Below are 15,119 nucleotides of genomic sequence, written 5' to 3' on the forward strand. Positions count from 1 at the left end.
GACTGAAGCATGAAATATTTGTGGTATTTGGATTGCTGATAGATATTTACCATTTCATGCAAGTCTTGATAAAAATCACTTTACACAATACTGAATGTGGCTATGTCTATTTACAGAGCTGTTCCCCAGAACTCACAAGGCAGCTTGAAAGGGTCCGAACAGCATCATCCAAAGTCAACCAGGTCCCTGCCCTACTTCGTAGATCATCAGGGAACCCAGTTAAACTTACCCAGGGCGTGTGGACCAGCGGCCTGAACAGCAAAATGGCCAACTCGGTTACTCCTGTAAAGTCAGCACTTACATGCTGGTGTCACAGGGAAACCCCAGCAGAAGTACCTGCGGTGATCGGTGGGAGAGAGGGGTCGCTGCCAGGGCCCGGGGCAGAGAAGTGGGAGGGGGGGTGAGAGGTCGCTGCCATGGGGAGGGGGGGGAAGAGGTCAATGTCACAGGGGGATGGCAGAGGGGTCGCAGCCGCGGGGGAGAGAGGAGAGGGGTCGCTGCCGCGGGGGAGAGGAGAAGGGTCGGTTGCCATGGGGGCAGAGGGGTCGGCTACTGTGGGGTGGGGGGAGGAATGTGATTGATGGTGGGAGACAGATGGTGGGGGGGGGGAGACGAGGCTAGTTTGCTTCACTTACCGTGTCATCGCGGGGATGGGATCCCCCTTAAATCGCAGGGTTGGCGATTTACTCGGGCTATTCCTGCTCAGCTTAAAAGGTGCTGGAGGCACCTTTTCCCCACTAATCACACCTGGGTCCCAGGTGCTGCAGCTTAAAAGCACCTCTTGATTGCTGTGGAAGACCGTCAAATGAGAAAAGAGATTGCCTGGTCTTCCAACAGAAGGAAAAAACCTTCAAGGTCTGGAAGCGTGAGCTGCAGGATACACAAACAGAGAGAAGCCTTCTGGCCTACCTACGGGACTAGAGAGAAGCCTTCAGCAATAATAGCACACCCTTCAAACTTACTTTACAAACAATGTACAATAACACTTGGCATATACAGCCATTTAAAAAGTACTTAGGCACAATGGACAATATTTATTTTTAAACAAAGCAGAGCCTGCTGCCAGCAAGCCATATGGATATGGCTTCAACACATAAAACCCAGCCAAAAAACAAAAAGAGGGGCACAAACAGTGTGAGGAGCACAGGAGGGAGATTGGACCAAAGCACGCACAATCCTTATTTTCAAAATCAAGAAAACGCAATCCCAACGAAGAGCAAGTTTGTGTCTACATTCCCAAATCTAAAGCAGCAGGGTTTTGCCAACATCGACATCTATAATCCCAACAGAACGAGAGGATCCCATGGATTCTGAGTGATCTGCTGAGTTCCTCAGCACTTTCATGTATTATGCTTGATAAAGGAGAGAGGTTTTACGAGGTGTCTGAAAAAAGAAAGGTACGAGGTTGGGGCAGGGATTTTTAGGGTTCAAGTCCAAGGCAGCTGAACGTATGGAGAAGGGAACTAGAAATGCACTGACGTAGGGAGGGTCCAGGCCATAAGGACACAAGAAATAGGAGCTGGGGTACATGGCCATGCGAAAGACTTAGACAAATGTATTTTGGTTGAGCTCTCTGTGAAATGTACTAAGAAGTATCTATCAGCACAAGCAAGATTTCTATCATCTTTCTTTGAAGAAAATAGTCCCCTTCATGGATTACTGAAATACTAACATGGATGGCCTTCGCCGATGACCCAGAGTTTCATCTTTTGGGCAATTTTATTGAAATAAGTAATATACTAACTAATTTCCAAAGTTCATTTGTTAAAATAGCTTTAGCTATGGCTAAGAAATGTATTGTAATTACTTGGAGATCTGACTCCCGTCTACAGATAGCAGAGATGAACAGTTGTATACCTATAAAAAAAATCACATATAATCTAAAGAACAAATATATATTTATAAAAATATGGCAACCATATTTGTACTATATAGGGGCCCAAATATAATTAAAAAAAAGAAAAAAAGATGCTATAGTAGCAGCCCGCGCACAGGGACACAAACCGATCCTCAAAATGGTTGACGAACGCGGCGACCACGTGGCCTTGGGGGGGGGGGGGGGAGGGTGACACCATCCGTCAGTCACCCCAGGGGATCTCTGCACGGCAGGAATGCAAGGAACTCTGGCTGATCTGGCCCTGGACTCAGCAGCACTTACCAGCCTGTTCCTCATTGACCTCAGTTCCCCAATTATTCAAAAGTCTACGAGTCTAAAATACACTTAATGAGACAGTCTTTGCTGTTTCCTTGGGAAGAAAATTCAACATATTCACTACTCTCGAAGAGAAGTAGTTTCTCCTCATCTCTGACTCAAATCTATTCTCCTAAACTTGTGGCTATGTCTGCTAATTCCAGACTCACTTGCCAGTGAAAACAACATCCCTGCTTCTATCTTTCCTACCTTGTTCATCCTTTGACTTCAGTGAGTTCAGTCAAGGGCAACTCATTCTCTCCAGGTGAGTTACCCCCTGGTTTCCAGACCACCCTGGTGAACCTCCTCTGCAGCCACCTCCAAAGCCCAGTATATCCTTCCTCAAACTCCAATGATTCCAGCCATTGGAAGAGTTGACCTGGGAGGGAGGGAAGCTTAAAAAAAAATCAAGATGCAGATGGACTGAGATCCAACAGGGATTATCTGGCAGAGGAATGATCATTTCAGGTTAGTGGAGTGTGAGAGGAGAGTTTGAAGATCACTAAACTAGTAGAGTCAAGCATTGAGAAGGACAGAGTAGGTTTCAGCTACAGAGCTGTTGAGTCTGAGCAACACTCGTAGGTAATGTTTTGACTTGGGAGAGAAAATAAGAGTGATCTGGCTTCACAGTGAAAGGTGGCTATCTTTTTTCATTGGTCGACCAAGGATAAAGTTGGGCCATACTTTAAGTTTCTTGATCCTCAGTTCGATGGTCTGGATGTCTGTGCTGATGTCCAACTTGCTGAGGTGTTCGAGCTCTTCCTCCGTCTCGGTCAGCCACTCCCAGATGCTATCGAGGTCAGAGTTGAATTGTTGCCACTGCTGGAGATTCTGCTTCATTCTCAGTTCTTTGTTGAGAGCCTGGGCTTGGATCAGCTCCCAGCGTTCGATCACACCTGTACAGGGAACAAGACGGACCTAAAGAGTCTGATTCTAACTGGTTATTCATTCACCTGTGGAGACAGTCCAAATGTGCCAGTGTGAAAAATTCTCTTGGGCTGATTTTTTAATTAAACCTGGGGGGGGGGGGGGGGGGGCGGTTTAACATCAGAATATGAGCAAATTTAGAAACACTGTCTCACTTAATATCAGCAGGTTTCCAGCAGATTTTATTTCCACACAGGATATACAAAGAAGATTTAGCAACCATCTAATACATTTTCTTCCTGCTAGCCAATATACAGAGAGCAACAAGAGGGGAAATGAGGAACATCAGATGGATTACAGTTCTGACAAGGAGTTGTGCATGCAAGTCTGAAGCTTGCTTCCTGTATGAAATTTCAGTCCAGGGTGATTTCAGCCCCGGGACACGAGTCCACACTGCTGAAGGTCAGTTGGAGCAAAGACAGGGAGGGTTCTGGGGCTCACTGGCGCTAATGGAGCAAATCAGGCCCCTGCCCTGTGGCTCCTGCAGCCACACCTGGCCTGACAGCTCCCGCCAGCCGCCCCTGCCCTGACAGCCCCCGCCGGCTGCTGAAACACTGCTAGGTGTCTTTCTCAACACCATATTCACTATTTTGGTGATGCTCACTCACCTCTTGTTTGCTTACAAGAGTAGATGTTGAGGTGTTTCCATTAGTGGAAGAAGCAAGGATGAAGGAACCTCGTTGCAAGACATTTCGAATTGAGGTCTATAGGAATCTTTTGCATTGGGAAGTGAATCTTTGGCCCAGAGGTTCGTGGAAGCTAGATCTTTGGGGACATCTGAGAAGAGGACAAAAAAGCTTGGGGCATATCAGCCATAATCATAATGAGTGGCAGACCAGAGGCAAGGGCCAACTCCTGCTCCTATGTGCTTGCGCTCCAGAAGGTCTACTTGGAACATTTACACAAAGCAGGCCCTCTTCCAGCAAACTTTAAGGGAGAGTGGGATGTAAATGCCACCTGATACTCTTCGGATCTATTTAAGTTCATGCACATGGGTGAAGGTTTAGATACTTTCATTGGGCAGAAGATACATGAGCTCAAAAGCAAAAACCTCCTGCTGTTATTACTCTTGTGTGGACCGCTCTAAAGATGATATCCTCGCACAGTTTTAACTGTATTTTTCTATATACCCTACACTTTGTCTCTGTAACACTACTCTGCACTCCTCAACTTACTGTAACATGACACCCTGTTCTTGGGTTTATTACTGCAGGACCTGTTGTATATAAATGGGGTTGACTTGCCTGGATAGCATACAAAACAAAGTTTTTCACTGCATGCTGGTACACATGACAATAAACAATTTAGATCCACATTTTGTGCCCCTGATGAAGTGATAAAGGGGACATGATCAATTTGGCAGTGACTGGGGATTCCCAGCTGCAGACCAATCACTTTGACAGGGTTCTGGACACCTGCCCCATTTGTGGCCATTCCCTCTTCCCTGATGGCACTTGGCATAGGTTTAGAGATGGCAAGACAATGAAAGACCAAGGTTCAGCTTGTCTTCTACTGTTCTTGCTACAGGATACAATTGTTGTCTCATCAATTTATCTCAGTTCCTAACCTAGAGCAAGATGAGGATAATCTCCAGAGTCATGGCTCCAAATTCATCTCTTCCTGTCACAAGTGATGAATCTGCTAATTGTTAGGTTTTTGTTGGACTGGCATCCATTTGGCAACTCACCTGAAGTCTGTGTCTCTGTGCTTGTGAGGTTAATGAAGCCAGAGAGCTTGTCTTCCTCCTCTTTGAGTTTATGTCCTACCCTTTTCACCGTCTCAATGCTGCCCCGGCACTCTGACAAGAGTTTCATCTGAGGAACAAAAGAGCAAGAATATTGAGCACAGATGGGACATACATCGGTACAATGGACAAACCGTAATCAACACAGCCACCCTCTCCAACCAGATGGCACCCATATTGACCTCACTAGTTAAACTTCCCTGGAAGAAAAGAGACAGAGGGAGGGATTGTGAAAGACAGAGACTCAGGGAAGTGGGTTTAACGCTAACCGGAGAAGCTGATGACAATGTCATCTGGTTAGAGAGTGCTGTCTGTGTGTTGAACTGAAATGGGGACATTTTCTTGGGGGCTGTGAGCCTGTGAAATGCTCCAGTCCAGATTTTTGTGAATGTTGGAGAACCACATAATCTGCTGGAGGAACTCAACAGCTCAAGCAGAATCAGCAGGAGAAAAATATAGTCAACATTTCAGCTGGAATTTCATCTCTGGTGTGAAACAGCAAGTAACTTCACGCTGCTCCAAACTTCACCATCCGCACTCTCCTGTTGTGAATGCTGAATGGCTTGGTAGCCATTTTCCCACTCAGAGAATTGAGTGATGTGACATCACATGGAGGCCTAAAGTTGAGTTCAAGGATCGGCCATGAGCTTACTGAGTGATAGAGTGCTGTGGCAATGTCAGGAATGTGTGGGAGAGAGCAGAGTTTCCCCAGGACAGAACCAAATAGGTCGTGGGACTTGGAATGGTTATGGGGCCTCTGGACTGAGAGATACATGATTCTGAAGGACTATATTATCCCTCAAAGCGTAAGTGTATAAAGCAAGAGGTGTAGGCTTCAGTCTCGGAGGTCCAGAGACCAGAGGAAGAACATATTCCATCCAAAAATTGGTGGGAAGCTGCAAGGCTCTACCTGAGGAACAGATGGGCACTGAGACTCCCAACAACATTCCAGAAATATCTAGACAAGCCTTTGAATCACCGAGGCATGGAAAGCAACAGGCCAAGTGCTGGGAAACAGGCTAAGCATGGATGGGCATTGGTTGGTCTGCATGCTTACAAAGGACAGACATGGAAATCTCATCGAAAGGGTGGACTCCTTCTATCCCTGCTGCGTTAATGGGTCAGGAGTCCAACCCTGAGACTGCTTCACCACAAAAGCATTTATTTACAGCCATCTTCTGTAGCCACTTGAAGAAGTGGGTGGAGTCACCAAATTCTCTCCTTCATGTCTAGGATTATGGCTGAATAAAAGTTAAATTCTAAGTTTAGTTTTAAAATAGAATGTGGCAATAAAAACCTGATGCCACCTAAACCAACCTCAAGGCTGCTGCGTGGCAGGGAGAAGCCAGATCAGAGATGCTGCTTCAGGCAACCCAAACCATTTCCCTTCTTAAGCATGATGCATAGATCAATAATGACCCGAGAGACCACATCTGGCTTGATCACGTCTCCAACACACAAGAAAGTCGTAAGAATAGATTAAATGAAGTTATCCTGGATGAGGTTTGGGGTACATGTGGACTTACTACATGCAGTAAGGTTCCCCACCAGCAAAAAACTGACAGATGGCCGCCATACTAGAGGTTTGAAAGAACTGAGAGAGTAACTTCCAAACAGCTCCTGGATGTGCTTTCAGATCTAGGTCCCTGGTACCACCAGTCGTATCCAGTGTTGTGGGCTTCGATCAGACCAATGCAACAAGGGTGAATTCCAGCAGATTCCAAATGAACTCACGCTGGCATCATATTAGATGCATCGGGGACATTCGATGCAAGGATTTTTAAGACCACTTCATAACCTGATTGAAGTATGGATTGGAGGAGGGTAGTATAGAACTAAAATAGTTCAATGAAAACAAGAAGTTCGATGGGCTTGACTTTGGACCCTTGTAGATATATGGGTATTTGAAAAAGAATTGTTTCAGATTACTGTACAAATTTCATAGAGCTTGCTGAGTAAAATATTTCTTTGACAGGAAGTTTGGACACAAGTACACCCAAGAGCATCTGAATGCAAAGGGCATCTCTCAGGCCCTTTTTAATCTAACCTTAAATCTGCATCCTCTAGTTTTTGACCCTAATCCTATCTTGGGGAAAAGACTATGATTATTATATTGCAACCAATGCTACTCTTCACGAGCTCCTATTCACTTTCGAAAACCAGACCATTGCCTGAAGAGGGAGCACAAAATCAGTGAACCGGTGCGGACTCGAAAGGCCAACATGGCCTGTTTCCGCTCTGTAAATGGTTATATGGTTATATGGTTATTTGCCCCTCATGATTTTATAAACCTCTTTAAGGCCCTCCTACAGCTTCCTTCACATCAGAGAAATAAAAGTTCCAGCCAATCCAACCCCTCCTTACAACTTGAGCCAATCAGTCCTGATAACATCATCGTGAATCTTTTCCACTGGGTGCAAAACATTGCAGACCACAAATCTTAAAACTAGGCGAGAGCTGTATTTTGGGTTTGATGACGAGAATGAAGCTGGGGCTGCTAAAGAATAAAGGAGGCCACGTGTACCTGGAGGCGGAGAAAGTTGGGGTGGTCCTAAATGAATGCTTTGCTTCAATAGTCACAAGGCAAAAGGACCTTGATCAGGGCGAGTTCAAAATGGGACAGGCCTGTGTGCTGGACAATGTGGAAATTAAGAGGAAGTGTTGGATCTTAAAAACATCAAGTTTGATAAGTCCCTGGGGCTGGATGAGATATACTCCAGGTTGCTGTGGGAAATGAGAGAAGAGATAGTTGGGGCAGTAGCTATGATCTTTGAATCCTCTTTCGCTGCAGGGCATTGGAGAGTGGCAAATGCAGTCCCCTTGTTTAGAAAGATTAATAGGGAGATTCCTGGGAATTATAGACCTGCAAGTCTTAAGTCAGTGGTGTGCAAATTGTTGGAGAGGATTCTTAAGGATAAGATCTATGAGCATTTGGAGAAGTACAGTCTACTCAAGGATAGTCAGTCTGGCTTTGTGAAGGGAAGATCACAGCTCACGAGCCTAATTGAGTCTTTTGAGTAAATAACAAAATAAATTGATGAAGGTAGGGTGGCAGATGTGGTTTACATGGATTTTAGCAAGGCATTTGACAAGGTCCCCCATGACAGATTCATCCAGGATCTGTGGAACCTTGGCTGGGTGGATAAAAAAGAATTGCCTTGTAGGAAGAAAGCAGAGAGTAGTAGTGGAAGGAAAGTATTCTGCCTGGAAGTTAGTGGCTAGTGGAGTGCTGCAGGGATCTGTTCTGGGACCCCAGCTGTTTGTGATTTTTATAAATGGCTTGGATGATGAGGCGCAAGGATGGGTGAGTAAGTTTGCGGATGTCACAAAAGTAGGAGAAGTTGTGCATGGAGCTAAATATTGTCGAAGATTATCAGAGAATATTGACAGGATGCAGAGTTGGGCACAAAAGTGGCAGATAGAGTTCAGTCAGGATAAGTCTGAGGTGATGCATTTTGGAAGGACAAACCGGAAGACCAAAAATGGGGTTAATGGTCAGTTACTTAAGAGCATGGATGTACAGAGGGACCTTGGGGTTCAAATCCATAAATCCCTCAAGGTTGCTGCACAGGTTGATAGGATAGTTAAGAAGGCCTTTGGGATGTTGGGCTTCATGGAGTTGAAGATCATGTCACAATTCTACAAATTTCTGGTGAGACCACACTTAAGAGTATTGTGTTCAGTTGTGGTCACCTCATTATAGGAAGGATGTGGAAGCTATGGAGAAGGTGCAGAGGAGATTTACCAGGATGTTGCCTGGATTGGGTAACAAGTCTTATGAGTCAAGGTTAGTAGAACTGGGACTTTTCTCTTTGGTGCAGAAGAATGAGAGCAGATTTGATAGAGGTCTACAATATTATGAGGCATTGATAGGTTGGGCAGTCAGCACCTGTTTTCCAGGGAATTTTGAGGGAGACATCAGGGGTATTTTTTTGTAGAGAGTTTTGGGTGCCTGGAGTGCCTTGCCAGGGATGGTGTTGGAGGCTGAAATATTAGGGGCATTTAAGAGACTCTTAGGCATAGGCATATCTAGGGTATGGCAGCCAGGACACGTGCCCTGGGCGCCACTTGTGGGGGAGGGGGGGGAGGGACGACCATTCAAATTCAGAGGGAGTTCTCCAACGGATGTGAGAATGGTTCCAGAAAAGCTTGCTGCCAAAGCAGGGTGGTCAAGTCATGTTTCGCTGGCACCCCCGGGACCCATCCCCAGGTCTGCTCCGTGCCTGTACCTTCTGCAGGATACCCGAGTCAGTGAGAGTCTGTTTTTTTTGAGGAATGGGCTGAGTTCCACCTATCAAGATGTGGGCTTCGCTGTTGGAAGTTAGATGTTTATTCCAGGCGGCTGTTCCGAGCAATGATTTCCTTTAGGTTACTGCTTTGTTGATCACTGGAGCAGGGACACAACTCCAAAACGATTTCCCAAGACTTGTTGGCAGGAGGGAGGGAGAGCATTTGTCACGGCAATGATCTCTGTGTATGGGGTGGGTTGAATCTCTGGGAAGTCAGTGCCTTTTGAATTCGCTTAGATTCAAGGTTCTAGCACAATTCATCTGGGCACTCTGTTGTTTGTAATGCATTTGTACAGACCACCACTGATTGGGCTGAAACTGAGATGATAGTGGTCTCTGTTGCTATTTCAATGCCAGCTTTGCAGCTGTTTTTTGGTACCTAGTTCATGCATGCCCAGCAAGACTGACCATACTCTTTGCTGAGCAGGTAGATTATTGAATCCTCTCAGCCTGGATGTTTTTCTAGGTGCACATGTGTGAAGTGAGTGTGAAAACTATCCATTGGGGGTGTGAGTGGATGTGCACAGTCTATCTATCCCGATCAAAGTTTGGCATCCCTTGGAACAATCTGTTGACAAACCATGCTTATGGCAGAGGTTCTCAACCACTTTTTCACCCACCTGCTAGACCACCTGTAACAAACCCAGAGGAGGAGGGCGTTGAGCTGGAGCCTCTTCCAAGACCACCAGCACGAACTTTGCTTTGTGTGAACAAAACTGAGATGGTAGGACACAGCGAATCGTATGAAGGCGGGTGGTCTATCAGCATTTTGGGATGGGATCCATTATCAATAATAATAATATAATAATAACAATTACAGCACGGAAACAGGCCATTAGGCCCTTCTAGTCCGCACCGAACCAAACACCCCTTTCTAATCCCACCTCCCTGCACAATGCCCATAACCCTCCATCTTCCTCTCATCCATATACCTGTCCAACCTTTTCTTAAATAATACAATTGACTCCGCCGCCACTATTTCTCCCGGAAGATCATTCCACACAGCTACCACTCTCTGAGTAAAGAAGTTCCCCCTCATGTTACCTCTAAACCTCTGCCCCTTAATTCTTAACTCATGTCCTCTTGTTTTAATCTTTCCTCCTCTTAACGGAAATAGTCTATCCACATCCACTCTGTCTATCCCTTTCATAATCTTAAATACTTCTATCAAATCCCCTCTCAACCTTCTACGCTCCAAAGAATAAAGACCCAATCTGTCCAATCTCTCCCCATACTCCAGATGCTTAAACCCAGGCAACATTCTGGTAAACCTTCTCTGCACTCTCTCCACTCTGTTTATATCCTTCCTATAATTAGGCGACCAGAACTGCACACAGAACTCCAAATTAGGCCGCACCAACGTCTTATACAATCTCAACATCACCTCCCAACTCCTATATTCCATGCAATGATTGATAAAGGCCAGCATACTAAAAGCCTTCTTCACCACCCTATTCACGTGAGTTTCTACCTTCAGGGAACGATGTACCGTCACTCCTAAATCTTTCTGCTCTTCTGTATTCCTCAATGCTCTCCCATTTACCACATATGTCCTATTCTGATTCTTCTTACCAAAATGAAGCACCTCACACTTATCAGCATTAAATTCCATCTGCCATTTTTCAGCCCACTTTTCTAAGCAGCCCAAATCCCTCTGCAATCCTAGAAAACCTTCTTCATTATCCACTATTCCACCTATCTTAGTATCGTCTGCATATTTACTAATCCAATTCACCACCCCATCATCTAGATCATTAATGTATATAACGAACAACAATGGGCCCAATACAGATCCTTGAGGCACACCACTGGTCACCGGCCTCCAACCTGACAGACAATTATCCACTACCACTCTCTGGCCTCTCCCTTTCAGCCAATGTTCAATCCATTTGACTATCTCAAAATTTATACCTAAAGACTGCACCTTCCTAACTAACCTTCCATGTGGTACCTTATCGAAGGCCTTACTGAAGTCCATATAGACAACATCCACTGCGCTACCCTCATCCACATTCCTAGTCACCTCTTCAAAAAATTCAATCAGATTGGTCAAACATGACCTTCCTCCCACAAATCCATGTTGAGTACTCCTGATCAGACCCTGTCTATCCAGATGTTTATAAGTACTATCTCTAAGAATTTTCTCCATTAATTTACCTACCACAGACGTCAAACTTACAGGCCGATAGTTGCCAGGCTTCCTCCTTGAACCCTTTTTAAATAACGGAACCACATGCGCAATGCGCCAATCCTCCGGCACTATCCCCATATCTAATGACATTCGAAAAATTACCGCCAGAGCCTCTGCTATTTCCTCCTTCACTTCTCTCAATGTCCTGGGGAAGATCCCGTCTGGTCCTGGAGACTTATCCACCTTTATATTCTTCAAAAGCCTTAAAACTACACCTTTTGTAATCTCTATATTCCCCATATTTACCCAATTTGCTTTTTTTATCCCACATCTCCCAATATCCTTCTCCTTAGTGAATACCGAAGAAAAGAAACTGTTCAATATCTCCCCCATTTCTCTAGGTTCCACACACAGTTTTCCACTCTGATTTTCTAAGGGACCAATTTTGTCTCTAGCTTTCCTCTTACCATTAACATATTTGTAGAACTCTTTTGGATTTGTTTTCACCCTGCTTGCCATAGTTTTCTCGTACCTTCTTTTAGCTTTCCTAATTCCTCTCTTAAGATTCCTCTTACATTCAATGTATCTTTCAAACATCTCCTTAACTCCATGCTTCTTATATCTAATGTACGCCTCCCTTTTTCTTCGAACCAAGTTTCCAATATTCCTTGAAAACCACGGCTCTCTCAAACCTTTTGCCCCTCCTTTTAACCTAACAGGAACATAAAGCTTTTGCACTCTCAAAATCTGATCTTTAAAAGACTTCCATCTCTCTACTACATCCTGCCCATAAAACAAATTGTCCCAATGCACACCCTGCAAGTCCTTTCGCATCTCCTCAAATCTAGCTTTTCCCCAATCAAAAACCTCAATCCTTGGCCCTGATTTCTCTCTTTCCATAATGACATTGAAGCTGATGGCATTATGATCACTGGACCCGAAGTGCTCGCCAACACTAACCTCCGTCACTTGACCCATCCCATTTGCCAACAGTAGATCTAACACTGCTCCTTCTCTGGTCGGCACCTCTACATATTGTTGTAAAAAACTATCTTGCACACATTTCACAAACTCTAACCCATCCATTCCTTTCACAGAATGTGTTTCCCAATCTATATGTGGAAAATTAAAATCTCCCATAATTACAACCCTGTGCTTATCACAAATATCTACTATCTCCCTACAGATTTGCTCCTCTAGGCCTCGGTCCCCTCCGGGTGGTCTATAATACACCCCTACAAGTGTAACCTCTCCTTTCCTACTCCTCAGTTCCACCCAAATAGCCTCCGTGGATGTGCCCTCTAATCTATCCTTCCTAGGCACCGCTGTAATATTTTCCCTGACAAGCAATGCAACCCCACCTCCTCTTGCCCCTCCGACTCTATCACACCTAAAACAACGAAACCCAGGGATATTCAGTTGCCAATCACATCCCTCCTGCAACCATGTCTCACTAATCGCTACCACATCATACTTCCAAGTATCAATCCACACCTTCAGCTCATCCACCTTTTTTACAATACTCCTGGCATTAAAATATATGAATTTCAGGGATTTCCCATTTTTTAATCCCTGTTTTCCCTCATCTTTAAGAACAACATTATTTACTTTTCCTGACAATTGCCCTTCATCTTCTTCCAGAGCATTTCCCTTCTCTATCACCTGCCCATCCATATTCAAATACTTACTACAAACTTTCATTGTTTTCATTCTAACCTTCTCCTTACTGCTCTGTACTATTTTGTTCCCTCCCCCCAACCATTCTAGTTTAAAGGATCCTGAGTAGCCCTAGCAAATACCTCTGCCAGGATTCTGGTCCCCCTGGGATTTAAGTGTAACCCGTCCTTACTATACAGGTCACATCTCCCCCAAAAAAGGTCCCAGTTATCCAGAAACTTAAAACCCTGCCCCTTACTCCACCCCTTCAGCCACGTGTTAATCCTCCACCTCATCCTATTTCTATTCACACTGTCACGTGGCACAGGGAGTAATCCAGAGATTACCCCCTTTGCGGTCCTTCTTTTTAACTCCCTACCTAACTGCCTGTACTCACTTTTTAGGACCTCTTCTCTAATTCTCCCTATGTCATTGGTACCTACATGTACCACGACCTCTGGCTCCTGTCCCTCCCACTTTAGGATATCTGGGACACGAGCAGCAACATCTCGGACCCTGGCACCAGGGAGGCAAACCACCATCCGGTTCTCCTTGCTGCGTTCGCAGAATCCCCTATCCGTCCTCTTAACTATGGAGTCTCCTACCACAATTGCCCTCCTCTTCCTTTCCCTCCCTTTCTGAGCTACAGGGGCCGACCTCGTGCCGGAGGCACAGCCACTGTCACTCCCCCCAACCTTGATGTCCCCCTCAACAGTGCTCAAAGAGGCGTACTTATTGCTGAGGGTTACATTCACAGGGCTCGTCTCCGGCACCTTACGTTCTTTTGTCCCTCAATTTGCCTCAATGATCTAGTATCCCAGTATTCAAGAATTTTGTTTTGGTGGGTATTTTTTTTTGTTGCAAATTTTTGCTTTTTGTTCTAAATTTTACACCCTTGTTTTACGCATTACATACCAGCAATTTTGTTTTTGCTGCTTCACCAAGAACTACAGACCAACAGAGCAACAGGTGGTACGCGGAGCAGCCATTGAGAGATGCTGGTTTCATGTTCTTACTTGTCTGAGGTTGGTGAGAACGAACATTCTTTTTAAAATGATTATTCCAAGGCACAGAATTTGAGAATATTGTTCTCGAATAATATTCCTGCTTATATCCCAGTAAAGTACTGTGTTCTTTGTGTTATCTCTCTTGAATAAAACAAAGCAGGAATAGTCCTGCCTAATTGAAACATAAAAGATCCCAAGAGAAGGAAAATTTGCCTCAATGATCTAGTATCCCAGTATTCAAGCTGAACCTTTCTAACTGCTCATCACTGTTGTAGTTGCTTCCGTTTGCTGTGATAGGACTCTGGGAGGGGGAAGGGAGAGTCAGCGACTGGCGTTCACACACACCTGCATTCCTCCCTCTCCCTGAGATGTGGGGTTGGCGGAATGAGAGGATGAGGAGCACCACACGGAGATATGAGGTGGTGAAGGCAGGTAGGGAAGGCAAAGTGGATGGTGAGGTGACAGCGAGGGATGGTTGCGGTGTGAAGTAAGTTTTAGCGGGTTGGGGGGGGGCACAATTTTAGTGCTTGCCATGGGTGCTATTTCCCCCAGATAGCCAGATAGACAGGCACGTGGATGTAAGAAAAATAGAGGGATATGGGGTAGGGTGGGTTCCGTACTTTAAAAAAAAAGTAATATATGGGTCGGCACAATATCAAGGGCCAAAAGGACCTGCACTGTGCTGTAGTGTTCGAAGTTCAGGTTATAGTTTTTCTGCAGAAAGGTTGGTGTAATTTGTGTTCTGTCCTGGAGGGAGCTGCTGAGATTAATGATCAAAGCAGATTTGATGTGAGGGTGAGAGGCTTATGACCTCCACTTGAACTTTGGTTTAGATCATGCATGATCTAACTGAAGGGCAGAGCAAAGTGTAGGGGCTGAATGGTCTCCTCCTGATGCACGTACCTCAGTGCCAAATGAGTTTTCTGTCATACACACAAGTACAATGCACAGATGCAAAGAAATTCTTGCTTGCCACTGCCAAACAGTATGTGAGATGCACTTATAATAGCATAAATTAATTACCATAATATGCCAAGGCAAAAAAAGAGATAATAAATATAAGGATGGGTAGATAAATATTCACAACTTCAGTTAGTCCAAGTGACGTTTCAGTAGTGCAGACAGATCTTTGGTAGTGCTACGGTAGTTTATAGTTAGGGATCGGGTGGAAAGG

At 45.0% G+C, this 15,119-nt stretch overlaps 1 protein-coding gene across 19 annotated transcripts in view; it reads right to left on the bottom strand.

Moving 5' to 3' along the window:
* Positions 1-15,119, bottom strand: part of syne1b (spectrin repeat containing, nuclear envelope 1b) — a 665,691-nt gene that overhangs the window by 34,253 nt on the left and 616,319 nt on the right. For all 19 annotated transcript variants that reach the window (XM_069932310.1, XM_069932313.1, XM_069932309.1 and 16 more), the window contains 2 exons: positions 4,806-4,932; positions 2,876-3,087 (listed from right to left, as the gene is read on the bottom strand). In XM_069932310.1, the coding sequence (XP_069788411.1) occupies positions 2,876-3,087; positions 4,806-4,932 (339 nt within the window). The remainder of the gene's footprint in view (positions 1-2,875; positions 3,088-4,805; positions 4,933-15,119) is intronic.

This window comes from Narcine bancroftii, chromosome 4, assembly GCF_036971445.1.
Source record: "Narcine bancroftii isolate sNarBan1 chromosome 4, sNarBan1.hap1, whole genome shotgun sequence".
NCBI classification, from domain to species: Eukaryota; Metazoa; Chordata; class Chondrichthyes; order Torpediniformes; family Narcinidae; genus Narcine; species Narcine bancroftii.